Source organism: Octopus sinensis, linkage group LG9 (assembly GCF_006345805.1).
Source record: "Octopus sinensis linkage group LG9, ASM634580v1, whole genome shotgun sequence".
NCBI classification, from domain to species: Eukaryota; Metazoa; Mollusca; class Cephalopoda; order Octopoda; family Octopodidae; genus Octopus; species Octopus sinensis.
In genome coordinates this window covers 92,095,297-92,114,011 of record NC_043005.1, presented here as the reverse complement: position 1 = coordinate 92,114,011, position 18,715 = coordinate 92,095,297, and the positions used below count along the sequence as shown (strand labels likewise).

Sequence of the window (18,715 nt, the reverse complement as noted above, 5' to 3'; positions counted from 1 at the left end):
ATGTATATAATATATATGCATAGTGAAAACTGTATATATTTTATGTGTGTGTGTGTGTATGTGTATATATATATATATATATATATATATATATATATATATATATTATATATATATATATTTATTATATAGAAGGAGCTTCTACAGGACTAGAACTGTTTCATTCAAGAGAAATCATCAGGAAGCTCCCGAATCAACCCGGGACCTACATATATATATATATATATATATATATACTAGCAGTATCGCCCGGCGTTGCTCAGGTTTGTAAGGGAAATAACTATAAAGCATTTTTAGAGAGTTATAGCCAAAAAATAGCAAAAAAATGGAAAAAAATGATGGTAAATCTTTTTTGAGAGTAAAAAATGGTGGAGTTGCGTCCCCTAGACAGTTTGCGGTTTGTGTTTCTGATTCTCGACCCCATGTCGAATTTATCGATTTTTTTCAGAACTGGGGGAACTTTTCAAAATTTTCGCTGCGTTAGTTTTGAATTATGACATTGGGCTATGTCAAGTTTCATCAGAATCGGTTGAAAGCCGTGGTCAGGGTGAGGGTACAAGCAAACAGACACACAGAAACACGCACAGACAAACTGCCGTTTATATAGAGAGAGATATATAAGAGCACCATACAAGTGTGATCGTTGACAGAGCGGTTATTCGAGTATGATTGTTACCAGCTTCGCCTTGCATGATCGTTGTGATCGTTGCCAGAGCAGCCAACTGGCTTCCATACCCATGGCATGTAAAAGGGCACCATTCGAGTGTGATCATTACAAACGTCGCTTCACTGGCACCTTTGTCAGTGGCACATGTAAAAAGATTCAAGCGAGGTCATTACCAGTACCACCTGAATGGCCCCTGTGCAGGTGGCACGTAAAAAGCACCCACTCTCGGAGTGGTTGGCGTTAGGAAGGGCATCCAGCTGTAGAAACTCTGCCAGATCAAGACTGGAGCCTGGTGCAGCCATCTGGTTGCCAGCCCTCAGTCAAAACCGTCCAACTAATGCTAGCATGGAAAACGGACGTTAAATGATGATGATGATATATACACATATACATATATATACATATATATATATACATATATATATATATATACATATATATATATACATACATGTATGAATGCCCTAATGGATGGTTGCCTTTGTCGAGATTTTGATAGGGACCCTCTGCACCTTGGCTCAACAGACTTGGTAAGCATGTTCATGGCTAGGGAGAATAGTGTCACAGAGATAGTGCACCCTTTGATAATACCAATTTCCACCTTGTCTCAGCGTGATGTTATTGCTCCCAAAGAAACCCTCATCCTGAAATTGGTGTAGTAATCAGCAGTGTGGTCTCTACACCTGCTGGGAACATGATGTTTTGTCAACGTGAGCTGAATCAGCTTCTGTGGAATGGAGCCAAATGCATTTACCTGGTCAAGCCACAGCAGACAGGCTACCCCTATTCTCTCTTGCCTATGAAATCAGCTGTGTTACCACACCGGTATGCTCCAGACAGCCTAGCATTTACCAAATTCTCCACTTCTGGACAGAATATCGATGTAGGTGTTCTGACTCAGGTAGGCACACAGCCATTTGGAAATAATGCTGAAAAAGATCTTTGCCTCCACAAACAGCAGGGAGAGGATGTGGAATTGGTCTATCTGGGTGGTGTTTTCCTCCTTCAGAATCCACACCCCCTCAGCTACTTTCCATTGTTCTGGGATCCTTCCTCTTCTCCAGAAGACTTGCAGGATTTTCCCCAGATGCAGCAGAAGTTTGGGACAGTTCTTATACACTTTTTATGAAGTGCCACTCAGTCTTGGAGCAGAGCTTGTCCTTACTCTGCGGACAACATCCCTGACTTCCTTTAGCTGCAGCTCTGTCATGTCAAACTCCACCTATGGTTCAGTGGGGTCTATGAGGATGTTACACTCTCCCAACCTCTGCCCTCTTGTGGGGGTTGCTGTACATCTGCTTCAGATGCCAATCTATGTCTTCCTCTGAGGTGGCGGGTTTACCACTGCACTTCTGCCCTAACAAATCCTTAGTGAACTTGAAGGGATTGGAGATAAAGGCAGCACGCTTGTGTGCCCTCTCACGGTGCCACCTTTGGTGCCATTCATTCCGGTGGAGTACCCTGATCTTTTTCTGTAGGCTGCACATTAGCTGGGCCAGGCCAATGCGTTCTTCATCTCTGGCCTTCTTGTATTGAGAATTCAGTGCCTTCATATTCTGCCTGATATTATGGATCCTAATAGCTCTTTGATTCTTTGAGTAAATTGTTCCAGAGTTTTACTTCTCCTCCTTGCCGAATCATCCAGCTGTGAAGCTCATTGTGATTGTTGTCATAGCTTGCAGCCTCTTGTCAGCCCCTCCCTTTACCGCTACCTCTAGAATTTGGTCGACATCATCATCGAACTGCTTCCACAGTGAGATCGTGCTAGCTGCTGGCCATTTGATCTGCCTCCTGTCAGATTTGATGCTTAGGGGATTAGTTTCCACCACTTGGAGGTTCCAGGCACTATGGGGTGACTCTGGGCCTGGCTCCTCCTGCATCTCACCAGGTTAGACACCTGTGCAATGTGATGTTTCTGCTCCCAATGGACACTTCATCCTCACTTGGTGGATCTTTAGGCCATGGGTGTTCTTGCAGACTTTACCGCATGTACATTTCTTGCTCATAGTCCGTTGTCCATTGCTAGGGACTATGTCCATCTGACTGGGGTACTCATTCTCTTCACCTCTCGAGCATCCCTGGGGGTATTTCTCCATTAGATTCATTGTAGCTTATTCTAAGAGTCCTCCTCACAGAGGACATATAAAAAAAATATATATATGTATATATATGTGTGTGTGTGTATATGTATATTTATGATTTCAATACGCAGCAAATAATTTACGGGGAAATAATTTGCAAAGATGTCATTGACTCTATTATTATCAAGTGTAACAATTCTCTCCTCTACTGCTGGTCAATTTTTATCTGTTACTGATATATTTGTGTTATTAAACAAAGTACATCTATAAGAGTGAATATGACATAATTTGCCTTCACACAATGCATTTGCATTAGGTATAATACACAGATGGCTATTTTAATCTAAAACTGTTTCCATTACATAACAGATTCTTAATCAGCTGGTGTGTGTATATATATATACTATCAATCACATACACTTAACCTATATGCTTCTTGTATTTGCCAATATTTTGTAGCCAACCACATACAACACCTGATAAATAAGAAATTACTATATAGGATAACCTGGGCCATAATAGATTCTGGTGTCCCACACCAAAGCCAGTGCTCAGAATGTGGACTCTGCCTTAAGGAAGCCCTCCAAATATTAATTCATGATTCACTACAATTACTTAATAGACAACATGAAGCATTTTCTTTCTGAAAACGCAAGTTCTAGCATATCTTCCACAGATCCAAATGCAAGCAAAGTTAACACACACTATTGACTACACCTGCCTCTCCACATTCACAGTTATATATAAGTAAAAAGTGTGTCATGAACCTATTTAGGATATAATGCTATATAAACTCAACCAACATTTAAAAAAATGGAGAAGTGAAGTTGTTAAAAGTTTTTCTAAAGTTTTAATCCATACGATTGTTTTGAATGATAATACCAGCATGTAAGAAACTTGGAAAAATTAATTTAATTTAATTATTATTTTAATTATTATTATAATCAATTTAATTTTTCCAGGTTTCTTACATGCTGGTATTATCATTCAAAACAATCGTATGGATTAAAACTTTAGAAAAACTTTTAACAACTTCATTTCTCCATTTTTTTAAACTGTTGGTTGAGTTTATATAGCATTATATCCTAAATAGGTTCATGATGCACTTTTTACTTGTCATATTTTCATATTTTAAATACTTGCAATAGCAAGCTGCCACTTTGATATGAAGAATCTTTATTAGAAATGTAACTTTTTGGGCCCCCTAAAAAGTTCAAAATGTCCTACTTGAACTAAACCTTTCACACACACACACACGTATAAATGAAAGATCAAATCTCATATGAGTTTGACAAGTAATAATGATAATAGTAGTAAGTGATCAAAGACAGCAAAATGAAGAAAGAAGCTTAGGATCTAAGAAAGGACATTCACATTCACTCAGTGAGATAAAGATATCTATCAACTACAAAGCTCAAAAAGGAGCATAAAAAATGAGTTTTGAATGAGTAGTTATCTGATAGAAGGGCACAATAATGTTACACGATAAATGTATTACAGTCATCTCTTTTTCTCTCTGCTAGTTTCAACAAATATTCTACACTCAAAGCCATCTTTGCAGCATTTTAGGCCTCCAGTTATCAGGCAAATCAGTACACTGAGTCCTATAATCATCATCATCATCATCGTTTAACGTCCGTTTTCCGTGCTAGCATGGGTTGGATGGTTCGACCGGGGTCTGGGAAGCCAGGAGGCTGCACCAGGCTACAGTCTGATCTGGCAGTGTTTCTACAGCTGGATGCCCTTCCTAACGCCAACCACTCCATAAGTGTAGTGGGTGCTTTTTACGTGCCAGGGGAGGCTGGCAGCGGCCACGATTAGTTGGTGCTTTTTACTTTCCACTGGCACAGAAGCCAGTCAAGGCGGCGCTGGCATACATTATTTATTTATTTAGGGAGCCAGTGGAAGAGGTAGACCCAGGAAGATGTGGGATGAGGTGATGAAATATGTTCTTCGGATATTGAATCTCATGGAGGCAAGGACAAGCAACTGAGACTGTTGGTGATTTGCTGTGGCTGAGAAGACATAGCAAGCTTTGTGAAGTCATAGCCATGGCCAGTGCTGGTAACATATAAAAGGCACCTGGTACAGGTGCCTGTGGAGTGGTTGATGTTAGGAAGGCCATCCAACTGTAGGAACTAAGCTAAAACAGACTGGAACCTGGTGCAGATCTCCGGCTTACCAGTTCCAGTCAAACTGTCCAACCCATGCTGGCATAGAGAATGGAAAATGATGATGATTGACAGCAGCCAAAGCATACATAGGTTCGAATTGAGTCCTTAGATCTGTCAGGCCCATGGGCAATTGGTCAATGTGCAAACACCTTAAGACAGCACTATCTCTATTCATCTTACCATATCTCACTCCCTTGCAAAATCTAACCATATTATTATTTAACAATTTATAACTATAATTCAAGATGTATCATAATATTCTATGACATTGATTATTAATTATACACCTTATTAACACAATATAATATTAATGAAAAGAAAATAATTTGCTTGATTTATTTATTAAAATGGAAACAAAATGGTCACTGAGAATCAAAGAAAAGAAATACCTACTTCTGTAGCTGCCGTTCCAGGAACAGATGATTCATCATAAACCCAAGAACGGCATGGGACCTCTTCAAAAGGTTTTTCCAAAACAGATTCCTCTGAATTGTTCCATTTATAAACCATACAATGAGGATTATCTTTTGGAATGTAATGTTCAACATCCTGAGACTGGACTGCACTATGGATTTGAAAAGTGTCATTCTTCCAACCTGGAATAGCACACCTACAAATCAATGGAAAAGGGACAGAAATTATATAAAGGTCGATGACTTTGTAGTTCAAAGTTTAGCAAATGGCACATAATTTCCAAACTAAAGGCTAAATATCATTCAACGTATGCAATAGATGTAGTTCTTGAGTAAAAACTTTGTCAATATAGCAAGCTCAAATATGTGTCATTGAAAAGTCGGAAGTTGCAGATATTTATCTGGGGAAAATCCCTTCTATAAAGCGATTTTTCTCAGACAAAAAAAAATGCAGCTTCTGACTTTTCAATGACACACACACATTAAGTATCTATCTTTAAGATTTTTATCATTAAGTATGTAATTGTTTCAATTATTAAACAATGCTCATGCTAGGACTACACCTTGAAGAATTTTTAGTTGAACGAAAAGACCCAAGTACTTAATTTTTTTGCTAAACCTGGCACTTATTTTATTAGTCTCTTTTGTCAAACTGCTAAGTTATGGGGACATAAACACACCAACACTAGTTGTCAAGTGGTGATGGTGGGGGAGAAACAAAGACACAAAGACACACACATAGATATATAAACATATACAACAGGCTTCTTTCAGTTTCCGTCTACCAAATCCACTCACAAGGGTTTGGTCAGCCCAGGGCTATAGCAGAAGACACTTGCCCAAGGTGCCATGCAGTGAGACTGAACCTGGAACCATGTGGTTAGGAAGCAAACTTCTTACCACACAGCTACACCAGCACCTATTTCTGTTAAATAGATAAAGCTAAATGTTATTTGGCTTCTTGGCATGGCTGTGTGGCTAAGAAGTTTGTTCCAAAACTTTCTGGTCACTGATTCAATCCTTTTCTGCAATACATTGGGTAAATGTCTTCTACTATTGTCTTGGCTTGACCAGTGTCTTGTGGGTGAAATTGGTAGAAAGAAACTGCTTAGAAGCTCATTGTATGTGTGTGTTCAGTTGTCAAGCAGTGAGGTGGGGACAAATACACACACACACACACACACACACATATGGGCTATATTAAATCTCTGAGTGAGATGTAAACAGTAGTAATATGGAATCATAACATATAATTGCCAACCAAGTGTGGCGTCCTTTACAGGACAGTGCTACTGACATTTATAGCCCCAGGAAGACATCTCTTCCAGCTGGCTAACAACACACATTCTGTGTCCGATTAGTAGTTGCGAGGGGATGTCATCACTCCCATCCCTAGCCTTACATGATACACATGGGCTTGAGTTTCTGGGTGGTTACCCTTCCTCAGCATGTGTTAATCACCAGATAGTGATGAAAACTCACCCCACTTGTAAAATACTATATGCTTTTTCCAGCGACAAAGTATCTTCAGTGTCTCTGTGTGCTGTGTGGTACAAGCTTGCTTCCCAACCACATGGTTCTGGATTCAGTTCCACTGCATGGCATCTTGGGCAAGTGTCTTCTACTATAGCCTTGGGCCAACCAAAGCCTTGTGAGTGGATTTGGTAGACAGAAACTGAAAGAAGCTCATCATATATATATATATATATATATACTGGCTTCTTTCAGTTTCTGTCTACCAAATCATTCACTCACAAAGCTTTGGTTGGCCCAAGGCTATAGTAGAAGACACTTGCCCAAGATGCCACGCAGTGGGACTGAATCCAGAACCATGTGGTTGGGAAGCAAGCCTCTAACACACAGCACACAGAGACACTGAAGATACTTGGTGAAATAGGGTATAGCATTAGACATTTGAATAGTCAATTAGATAGCAGTACACAGTGGTATAATACCAAATCACTGGCAAAATAGTTTCAATAGCAGTTGCTTCTTTCTAGAATGTAATAGATGCAACTACTATACCAGTAATTTCAGGGGCCAATTATCCAGCTAACTACATACATCTATTGGTATATATGTAGACATGGTTAACCAAAGCAAAGAGCAAACATATACAAAGGCCACTCTACTGCAAACATATCTTTGAGTGACTTTTGAAAAAATTTCCATAATGGATGAAATCCTGGTAGGGTTAGGGTTAGGGTTTCACCTAAAGACACTCATTACACCTCAATTAATCCACTGTCAATTTTCTTTAATGCTCAAAAGACTCTGCTTGAAGGCAAAGCAAGGAAGCTGTAGAAGTCTTCAAAACAATGAAAGTATACTGTGTTAGTAGCTTATTTCTGGTAAAGAAAAAAAGATGTTAACATGTCAGAAGAGGTCACAATTACATGCTTTAAGAAACAATACCATAATGCAGGTGTTTTCAAACTGAGGTACTGTTGACTGCTTGGGTTATGAAAAAAGCAAATGCAAGGATATATGAGGTTTGTAAAAATACTGAAATATAAAAATACGGAAATTATAGAAACTAGCTAAATGCAACTTGAGTCTACAAACTGTGTGGAAAGCTTTTTGCTGTTCTTATCCATTGATAAGATTGTGAGGAAAGGTTTTCACTAATGTTTATAACCAAGAACAAATTTTATGCAAGGCTGTCTATTGAGAATGCTATGTAGATTGGTGTCTCAGAAACTGCCTAAAACTGTTAGAGATAATCCAACTCATTTAAAACGTAACATTAAGTTAAACTGTTTTTTTTTTACAATGGCACAAGGCCAGAAATTTTAAATGAAATTCATAATATCAGTTGACTGCCTCTGTTGTGTCTATTCATTCAGTTTTAAATTAATCATGCAATATCTTGTAGCTTTGAGATTTCAGTGATGTGATTGTTTATTTTTTGAATGACATTGTAGAGTGGGTATAAGAAACCAGAGCCAGCCAGTTAGCATAAAACAAGTAAAATATTTTTCAGTCAGTTTAAATGCTAAAGAGTTAAAGATAAATATAATAAATATAAATATATATATACATATATATTTTTTCTTAGGGACAGAAAAAAACGAAATGGACTTGAACCAGAAATGGACAATGAGAAAGGAAACAGTATAGGAATGTTAGAGGAGGAGTTCAGCTGCTGCGGAAAGGTGTTTGCTAGTTACATCGGGCTGAGAATCCACCAAAGGAAGGTGTGTCAGAAGAAAGTAATTCAACAACGTGGGTTGATAAACCATAAGACGTGTGGCCAGAACCCCCTGGAAAATAACCATAGAAAGGTTCATTCCACAGTTGAATTGGAACAGTCAAAAAGACTGATAGGTGTGAAGAGGACAAAGGTTAAGTGGCCGAAAGCAAATGACGCAGCGAGTTATAAAAAATTTGATGACGAGGTAGCAAGAATGACCACCAAATTCAAAGGCAACAACGAACAAAAGCTCGAAAACCTGGCTAATACAATCTACCAGGAAGGAGAGAAAAGATTTGGACTGCAAACAATAGGGAAGGTAGAATCAACGGCAAAGAGCAGACCAACGAGGAGAGAAAGACGGATTGCAAAGATTCGAGTAGAGAAGAAAAAACTCAGAACCAGATGGAGGGATGCAAAGGAGGAAGAAAGAGAAGGGCTAAAGCAGCTATATGAAGAGATAAAAAAGAGGCATTGAGATCTGCTAAGAAAACAAAGAAGGAAGAGCAGAAGAAAGGAGAGAGAGAAAAACTATTGTAGCTTTGTGAACAATCCCTATCAATATGCGAAACATCTATTTACTGAAAGTAAAAGTGGAAAATTGGATTGCACGAGAGAAGAGCTCGAACAACATCTGAAAGAAACATACAGCAACTCTGACAGAAATGAAGTACTCCCAGAAATGCACGGACTGAAGAAACCACCTGAACCAAGAGTACCATTTGATTTGAGTGACATCAAACGGAAAGAAATGGATGAGTTCATAAGGAAAGCAAGAGCAAAAAGTGCACCAGGGAACGATAGAGTGAGCTACAAGGTATATAAATATTGCCCGAAATTACGATTACAGCTGTTTGCACTGATAAGAGAAATGTGGAAGAAGAAAGATGTAGCAGAGCGATGGTGTATAGCCGAACGTATCTATCTATCTATCTAAAGAAAAAGAGGCAAAAACACTAGGCCAATTTAGACCGATTTCACTACTAAATACAGACGGAAAAATCATGTTTGGAATAATTGCTAGACGAATTGTAAGATTCGTACAGCATAACGGGTACGTTAATGAAGCGATTCAAAAAGCAGGAATCCCCGGAATCCCTGGGTGCATAGAACATGCATTTGCCATCTGGGAAGCCATCACCTGTGCAAAACAAATGAAGAAAAACCTGTATATTGTTTGGCTAGATCTTGCCAATGCGTATGGATCTGTTCCACACGCAATAATAAAAACAGCGATGGACTTCTTTTGGATTCCAAAAGATGTTCAACAAATGCTCATGTCATACTACAACAACCTGAAGATGAGATTTACAGCAAGAAAGTTCACAACGGAGTGGCAATGGCTTGAAATAGGTATTGCAGCCGGATGCACGATATCAGTCATCTTATTCGTGCTAGTCATGGAAATGCTACTCAGATCTACAAACTGTGAGAAAGCTGTTACAAAGACACCATTAAGGGCTGTTATGGATGACGTAACTATATTATCAGAAAGTAGAGAAGCAGCAGAGGGAACGTTAGAGCGGTTGGATGAACTGATAGGATGGACAAGGATGAAATTCAAAGCCAAAAAATCTCGAAGCGTGGCTTTCGTGAAAGGAAGGCAGGAAGAAGTGAAATTCAGGATAGGAAGTGAAGACATACCAACGGTGAAAGAACAACCAGTAAAGAGTCTCGGCAGATGGTATAGAGACTTATTAAATGATAAGAAGCAAGGGAAAGAAACACACGAGTTAGTAGAACAAGGATTAAAGGCAATTGACAGAACAACGCTGCCGGGAAAATTCAAATGTTGGATACTGCAATTTGGGCTGTACCCAAGAATAATGTGGCCATTGCAAATGTACGAAATAGCCTCGAGTAGAGTAGAAAGGATGAAACTAAGATGCAGTGTGTTTATCAGAAAATGGCTTGGTCTGCCGAAACCACGGAATACAACTGCACTATATGGAAAACCCGTGCTGCAACTACCAATAATATCAATTGTCGAAGAATATAAGGCAGGAAAGGCAAGGACAGTAATGATGCTAAGGTATTCAAAAGATCAGAGCATCCGGGAAAACCCTCCAAAGGTACGAACAGGGAGTAAATGGAAGGCGGAAGAGGCAGTAAACAAGGCGATCGGAAAACTAAGGCATGCAGATATAGTTGGAGCGACGCAAGAAGCTAGAACCGGCCTAGGGTCGCAAAATTTAATTTATATTTGATTTGTTTCAGTCATTGGCCATGCTGGAGCACTACCTCAAAGGATTTTGATTGAATGAATCAACCCCAGAACTTTTTCTTTTTAATTTTAAGCCTGGGACTTAGTCAATCAGTTTATTTTGCCAAACTGTTAAGTTACAGTTTCATAAACTCACCAATACTGGTTGTTTAAAAGTGGTGGTGGACACACACACACACACACACACACAGTGGGCTTCTTTCAGTTTCTGTCTACCAAATCCACTCACAAGGTTTTGGTCAGCCTGGGTCTATACTAGAAGACACTTGCCCAAGGTACCCCGCAGTGGGGCTGAACCAGTAAGCATGTTTGGGAAGCAAACTTCTCAATGGAAATAATTCAAATATACAATTTGTATTTTCAACCAACCACTTTTCATATATGAGTTAATACTCAGGGAAGACTAACAAATATGCAGAGACATGTCTATACATAACAGACACACAGTCACTGCTCCCCCTCTCACTTCATATATATGTATATGCAGGTGATTTTTATTGACAATGGCTTTGAAATTTCACCAAGTATGTGGCTTATTCAACTTGTTTAAACAGGCTACACCCTTGGAGAAAGTTAACAATCAGTTTCAATAAAATTATATTTAATATTTTATACTTGTGCAGAGTCTTTATTCAGTCAATATTTGTTGCTTGTCTGTACACAAATGCAGTCCTTTTTAACTATATACATAAATACATATACATGTGTGTGTGTGTATATATATATATATATATACATATATCTACAGATATAAAAAAATCTACAGATGGAGAAGGACCTTCTACTACCATGTTCTTAATGATAAAATTAACCCCTCTGTCTATATAACTACCCTCTTTGTAATGTTGGCTAACAAAATAAGTATAAAAATGTACATTGTTCATTTAATTAAAAAAATTCTAAATGTGGCTGAAGATTGCTTTACATTTTAAAACTGATGTAATACTTACATTGTTTAATAAAATGAAGTAGCATGAAACGATTGTACTACACTACCTTGGATATCCTTGTTGCTTATTTTGATTATAATCACCCCATTTGATTTATATGGATAATACCATACCAAATTCTGGTGCCTTTACCTTAAGTATCATATTCATTTGAATCTAAATTTTGCTGAACTTATATATATATATATATATATATATATAGCTAATCCAAACATGAACAAAGAGAAAACACAACAACGCGAGGACATGGAACAAGTATAGTGTTATTGGACGCTCGAGAAGGGAAAGAAAGAAGGAGGATTTAATGTTTCAAGCAGAGCTCTTCATCAGAAACATAGAAAAAGGAAAGGTCTAAGGAAGGGAAGACAGAGAAAGAAAATCGCCAAATATATAAATTGTTGTATTTGGGTATGGTCATGTTGCCAATTTGGCCAATAAAAACCCTTGCTTCAGCCTTATTTTATATTAATTGTATTTCAGCTGGAGTTCTTTCATCTCACTTCTGTGACCTCATCAGTGGACCTTTGCTTTCTTCTTTCTTTTTCGTGTGTCTTTTCTTACTAATGATTTGCCATTTTGTATTCCTATTGTATGTGTCTTTATTTGCGCATGCGTATATCTCTGTGTGTGTCTATGTTTAGTAAGTGTGTGTGTGTGTGTGTATGTGAATGTGCCTGCATTACCAGTATCCCCTGTTTATACTCGTTCATTTAATTTACTTTTATTTATTTTTTTCATTTGTTTATATCTACTTACTTTTTCTTTCTTTCTTTTCTTTTTGTTTTTCTTGTATTAATTTAATTTATTTTGTTTATGTACATAGTTATTTAATTCCATTTATTTATCTGTGTATTGTATTATATTCATATTATTATCAGTCTATGGGGATCCTATTGTCATAGGTTGTGGTGTGTTGGGGGTGTGTGCTAGTGTTCCATTCTAGTTTTCTATTCAAGCTAGGTTCATCTATTATGTGTGTAGCTTCCGTAATTTGTGTAAGTGTTGCATCTATTCTATGTGTGAACAAGATTTTAACTTCAATGTTGTTGAGTGAGACCCCCCCCCCCACCATGTTCCTGCTCGGTGTGCTGACACAGAATCAATGAGCTCTTCTCTTCCTTAAGTTCCCTCCAATGCTCATTTACCTGCTCTCTGATGCTCTGTGCTGTCTCCCCTACGTATGTCATTGTCTTGTTACTGCAACATCCCTCTATACATCTTATACTATAGACTACATTGCTAGCTTTACAGTTTGTTTGTGGGCAAAATCTACATACAATGGTAGATCACTAGTAGGGAGAGACACACAAAAAAGAAACAAGGAAGCAAAGGAGTACTGATGAAGTCACAGAAGTGTGACGAAAGAACTCTGGCCAAAATACAATTAATATAAAATGAAGCTGAAGCAAGTGAACACCAAATATATAGTGTGTGTGTTTTCATTGGCTAAACTGGCAACATGACCATCCCCAAATGCATCAATATCTGCTTCAACACACAAATTCACATCAAGAATCTTGCAAAATGAATATATAAATGTAACATTTTTACGTGTGTGTGTGTATGTGTGCATGTATGTATATATGTATATGTGTATGTATATATATATATGTATGTATATATATATATGTATATATATATATATATACATATATATATATATATATATATACATACCACACACATATATATATATACATACACACACACATATATATATATATATATATATATATATACATATATATATATATATATATATATATATATATATATATTTCTACATGAAAAAGGATAAAATTGTTAATTAAATAAGTATTTGTATGTTTGTGTGTATATATATGTAATTATGTACAATTCTTGGTATATTTTATTAGACAGAGCCAGAAATCCAGAGTCTGGAATTATCCAATTTTCACTAGTTCATTTATCAATTTGCCTTTTCACCTTATGCTGTAGTGAATACATGATGGGGTTTTAGAGTTAGGTTTTGACTATTTCAAGCATGATGGTTTCTCTTAGATGCCCTTGTTTATAATTTTAATATATATATATATATATATATATATATATATATATATATATATATATCACGACCGACCAGGCTATCAGATGTTGCTACACATCGCTGGTCACAATGCGCTTCACATTGTTTTAGCCTTCAAATGACGCTCCCCCTACTGGCTAAGCGAGCAGGCCAATAGAAGAAAGAGTGAGAGAAAGTTGTAACGAAAGAGTATAGCAGGGATCGCCACCATCCCCTGCTGGAGCCTCGTGAGAAGACCCGGCAAGCCAAGTGAGATTGCAGCTGTGGCCTATGCCAGTGTTACATAACTGGCCTATTTAAAAATACCCTTCAATCATCGGGCAGTATGCTGTGCTTGTGAAGACCTGTTAAACCAAGCGAAATAGTAATTGTGGCCACCTGACTGGCACCCGTGCTAGTGGCATGTAAAAAGCACCATTTGAGTGTGGCCGATGTCAGTACTGCTACTTTCTCCCATACCAGTGGCATGTAAAAGCACCATTCAAACATGGTCAATGCCAGTGCCACCTGACTGGCTCCTATGCCAGTAGCAAGTAAAAAGCACCCACTACATTCTCAGAGTGGTTGTTAGGAAGGGCATCCAGCTGTAGAAACTTTGCCAGATCATATTGGAGCTTGATGCAGCCTCCTGGTTTGCTAGTCCTCAATCAAACTATCCAACCCATGCAGCATGGAAAGCAGATGTTAAACGATGATGGTGATGATGATGATGATGATATATATAAGATGAAAAGAAAATGGAGATTAGGAAGTTAATTATTTATTAATAACAGATTGGTCATTTTCGCTTCTTACAGCTGTTCCAATTAAACAATCAATACTCTATAATTTGATAACAAATTTGTAAATTAAATTTGTATTTATGTGACATGAGCATAATTTCATCAGAGAAGAAAAAAGATGTACCTTGGGATGTTATATGTGGACCTAAGCGAAGATGACCAATTTGTTAATAATAAATAATTATCAACTTCCTTATCTCCATTTTCTTTTCTTCTTTTAACTGGATATAAACTATACGCTTAATATATATAATAATATCTATTGTTTTAAGGGAATTTCGTTCCCTAACAATACTAGGTATTGAACCAGTATTTCCTTGGATGCAGCCATCCCTTCACAAGGTTAACATATCCTCTATATTAAATATATTTACAGCTTAATTGTTTGTAGGATTCATGTGAATCAAGGTATTTTAAAAAACAAAGACACCAGGACATCTCTTGCTGGCTTCACAGCATACCCAACCAAAGAAAATAAATAACTAAACTCCTAATCCCCTTGCCCCTTTTTCATTCCACCAACTTTTTCACAGCAGCCGCTGACCAGTTGTGCTAATCCACCTCCGACAATAGAGAGCAGTCGACATATTCCCTTCCGTATCGTCTAACTCTGATGAGCATAAAGTTATATAATTGGTTTGTTACTAACACTCCATTGTATTTTTCATGTGAAACTGATTGGTTTGACCAGCCATGATGGATGTCTAATAATATATAAATATTGTCGATAAAACAAAAATCTAAAAAAAGAATCATATTCTAAGTTATAAAGCAGTATATCATATAAAGTTAGATAATGCCGGCTTATGGGATTACCCTGGGTTTCACGACCATAAAGTGCTTAGCTTTACAGCGTATCATCAGATCCCAAAAGCTAACTCGCTAGAGAGGCTTATGACAATAGGTTTTGGGATCTGATGACACGCCGTAAGCACTTTATGGATGTAACACCCAGGGTAATCGCAGAAACCGGCCTTACCTAACGTTCCAAAACCCACCGCGATAGGTGCAAATCCACGAAGTAGGAACAGTACAGGGAAAGACTTCCGCCCGTCCCCCACCCCCATTTTCTCCCAAATTTGTTTATTTTTGTAATTTTTTTCCCCCCAAAATCCCCATTTTCAGATACGGAGGTTCCAGAAAGTTGCCGAAAATCGGCACTGTGAAATGCCCCCCTTTCCCCACCAACTTCTTCAATTTTGACTTTTTTCCCCAACACTAACCCTAAAACCCTAACCGGAAGTACAGAAATGTTTTGAAATTTTTGTCCGAATCATGATGTCCGTATTTTTCCGAATATTTAGAAAAAAAAAATTCTTAAAAGAAATTTTACAAAGATTTTTGGAAATCTTTTTCAGAATTATAATCTCCGTATTTTTACGCATATTTTGATAAAAAAAAAAAAATAAAAAAAAAATTTTGTAAAAAAAGTTAAAAATGAAGGAAATGGGTGTGGTGGGTGGTAATTTAGAAATGTCGATTTTTGCCAATTTTTTTTGCAGATTCGCATTCCCCGTAGCCGAAAAATGGGGTTTGTGTCGAAAAAAAAAATTTTAAGGGTGGTTTGGGGGAGGTTGGAAGTCTTGCCCAGTACTGTACTGTATATTTTTAAAAATTATTTTTATAACTTGTATATATTTTTTTAATTATAAAGGCAAAACAACACCACGGAGGAATCGAGGCAAGCTTTAATAAACTGCGATATGGCGAGAGATTGCTGTATATATGGAAAGTAAATATCAGATAGAGTTAAGTAAACATATTAGAGACGTTTATGATTTGTTTTCAATTTACATAAGTGTAATAATAAAATGTAATTGGTTTGCTATTAAGAGAACAACCAATACATTTTTACATTAATATTACGTAAAAACGACGTAGTTAATTGCGGGCACCGCATACTCTACTTAGATTTGATTTCATCAGATCACTGGAAGACGAAAGGGCTAAACGGGATGTTTTATTTAGATTGGGAAGAGTATAAATAGTTAATAATAACATGTAGTTTGGTGTCATTTCTCGCTTTATGTTAAACTGCTACACATATGAATAGAACTTGCGGATCATGAACATTTTCAAATATATACAAATAATGATTTCTAATATTAACAGAAATAACCAAGATGATTTTTTAAAACTATTAATTGATTCTAATGTAAGATATGGGTCAGAATTTAAAGTGAAGGAAGATACACGATTAAAATGACCATAGATTACTACTTTATTTCATTGACCCCTGGACAGATGAAATACGAAGTTGACCTCAGCAGACAGGACCTAACCTCGGAACAAAGTGCAAGAACAGGTTCTTTATAAGCTACATGTGACTCGAAACATGCAAAAAAGGGCGAGGTGGGACAAATAACTTACATAAAATCCTAAGGAAGGGGTGAAAGACCTATAATTAATTATGGGCAAAATTAAAGATTTCCAATAACATTTGAACGAGTAAAAAGAATAAGTAAAAACATTAATATGAATTTTTTTGTTTACGATCCACAAAGATTCAACGACGAATCCCTTGTCACGGGAATATCCACAGATTTGGAAGAATTTGATGAAAGGTTTCCGGTAATTTTCTTTCATGTAAATAAATGTTTTATGTTATTTTAAAATCTGCCAGCAAAATCTTATACAATGACAATGTTCTAAAAGATATACATGTTTATATGTTATGTATGGAAATAAAAAATGTCATGAGGAACACCATATGCCAAAAACACGAGTCTCTGCGTGTCGGTCGATCTGCTAGAAATAACAGCCAAATCATCTTTAGGTCACAAATTACCGCCTTGGAAACGAAATAATGAAATGACACGTAGGATACTCGAGGATACAATAGAAAAGGCAGGAGAGATCTCGCCGATAATATCTGGATCCGAGTTGTTCTGGGACTAAACAGCATAAACAGTTGAGTGGTGGGTTACATTGTGTGTGTGTGTGATAAAGGAAAAACGTAAAAAACAAATTAAAGAATAACAAACAATAAACAGCATCATTAAGAAGAAAGGTATTTTGGATTTACCTAAAATTTGGCACATAGAGTACGAAGACAAACAACAACGTCGAGATTCCATTGCCTACGATAAGTGGACTCAAAATCAATAATTCTTTTAGTTGATAGCGACCGAAGCCGCCTATTTTTGTCAGAATGTCTTTGTTACCCAGTAATTCCGTACGTTCGTTGACCGTCTCCTCTGCATTGTCTTCGTTCATTTTGTTTGCCTTTGCCTTTTTTTTTCCTTTTTAGGGCAAAATCAACAGGGATAAATCAACAAACAAGAATAACAAATAAACAAAGCCAACAAGAAAACCTCTTGTCACATTGTATATTGCATATCACTCTGTTTGTCGGTGTGGCGAACAAAACATTCCGGAGGTTAACTAATTAATGACGATCAATCGTAAACTGGGAAGATGAATCGAGGACAGCAAGCATGAATTTATATTGATGATAAACGAAGAAGATAATGTTGATGGTTCTATTTTAAACGATTGCTTCGCTGTTTTTTTTTTTTCTGTTTTGGGTTTTTTTCCTGTTTTTCTGTCCCCGTAGCACCTGTCACATTAATAAGCAGATCAATTCTTTCTCTCTTTAACGTTTGTAAACAATTCAGACCGGAAATGTGACTATTTAAACTGACAAACTCCTACCATCATTACGTCCACCACTACTACGACAGCAACAACAATAAAAACAGAATCTACTACTACCACTACTACTACTGCTGCTGCTGTTACCACTACCTATTTCTATACTACCCACAAGGGGCTAAACACAAAGGACAGACAAACGGATTAAATCGATTATATCGACCCCAGTGCGTAACTAGTACTTATTTAATCGACCCCGAAAGGATGAATGGCAAAGTTGACCTCGGCGGAATTTGAACTTAGAACGTTACAGCAGACGAAATACGGCTACGAAATGCCTGGCGTCGTCACCACCACCACCACCACTACTACTACTGCTGCTGCTACTACTACTACTACTACTACTACTATCACCACCTACATCAATACCACTACAAGGCCACCACCACCACCAGCACAGTCACCATCACCATAACCAACACCACAGCTGCTACTACTTTTTAAACACCACTATTACAACTACCATCATCACAACCACTATCACCCCAACTATCACCACATCTACCATTCCCACCGTTAAGTTTCCTCCG

The 18,715-nt window shown here is 37.4% G+C and overlaps 1 protein-coding gene across 2 annotated transcripts in view; it reads right to left on the bottom strand.

Moving 5' to 3' along the window:
• The window catches only part of LOC115215603 (organic cation transporter protein), a 36,336-nt gene extending 18,025 nt beyond the window's left edge, over nt 1–18,311 (bottom strand). Inside the window, exons 1-2 of one of the 2 annotated variants that reach the window (XM_036506143.1) lie at nt 17,557–18,311; nt 5,316–5,532 (exon numbers count right to left, since the gene is read on the bottom strand). In XM_036506143.1, coding sequence (XP_036362036.1) covers nt 5,316–5,532; nt 17,557–17,747 — 408 coding nt within the window. In that variant the 5' untranslated portion in view covers nt 17,748–18,311. The remainder of the gene's footprint in view (nt 1–5,315; nt 5,533–17,556) is intronic. The other variant, XM_029784826.2, reaches the window with a different exon arrangement.
• Between the last annotated feature and the right edge of the window lie 404 nt (nt 18,312–18,715).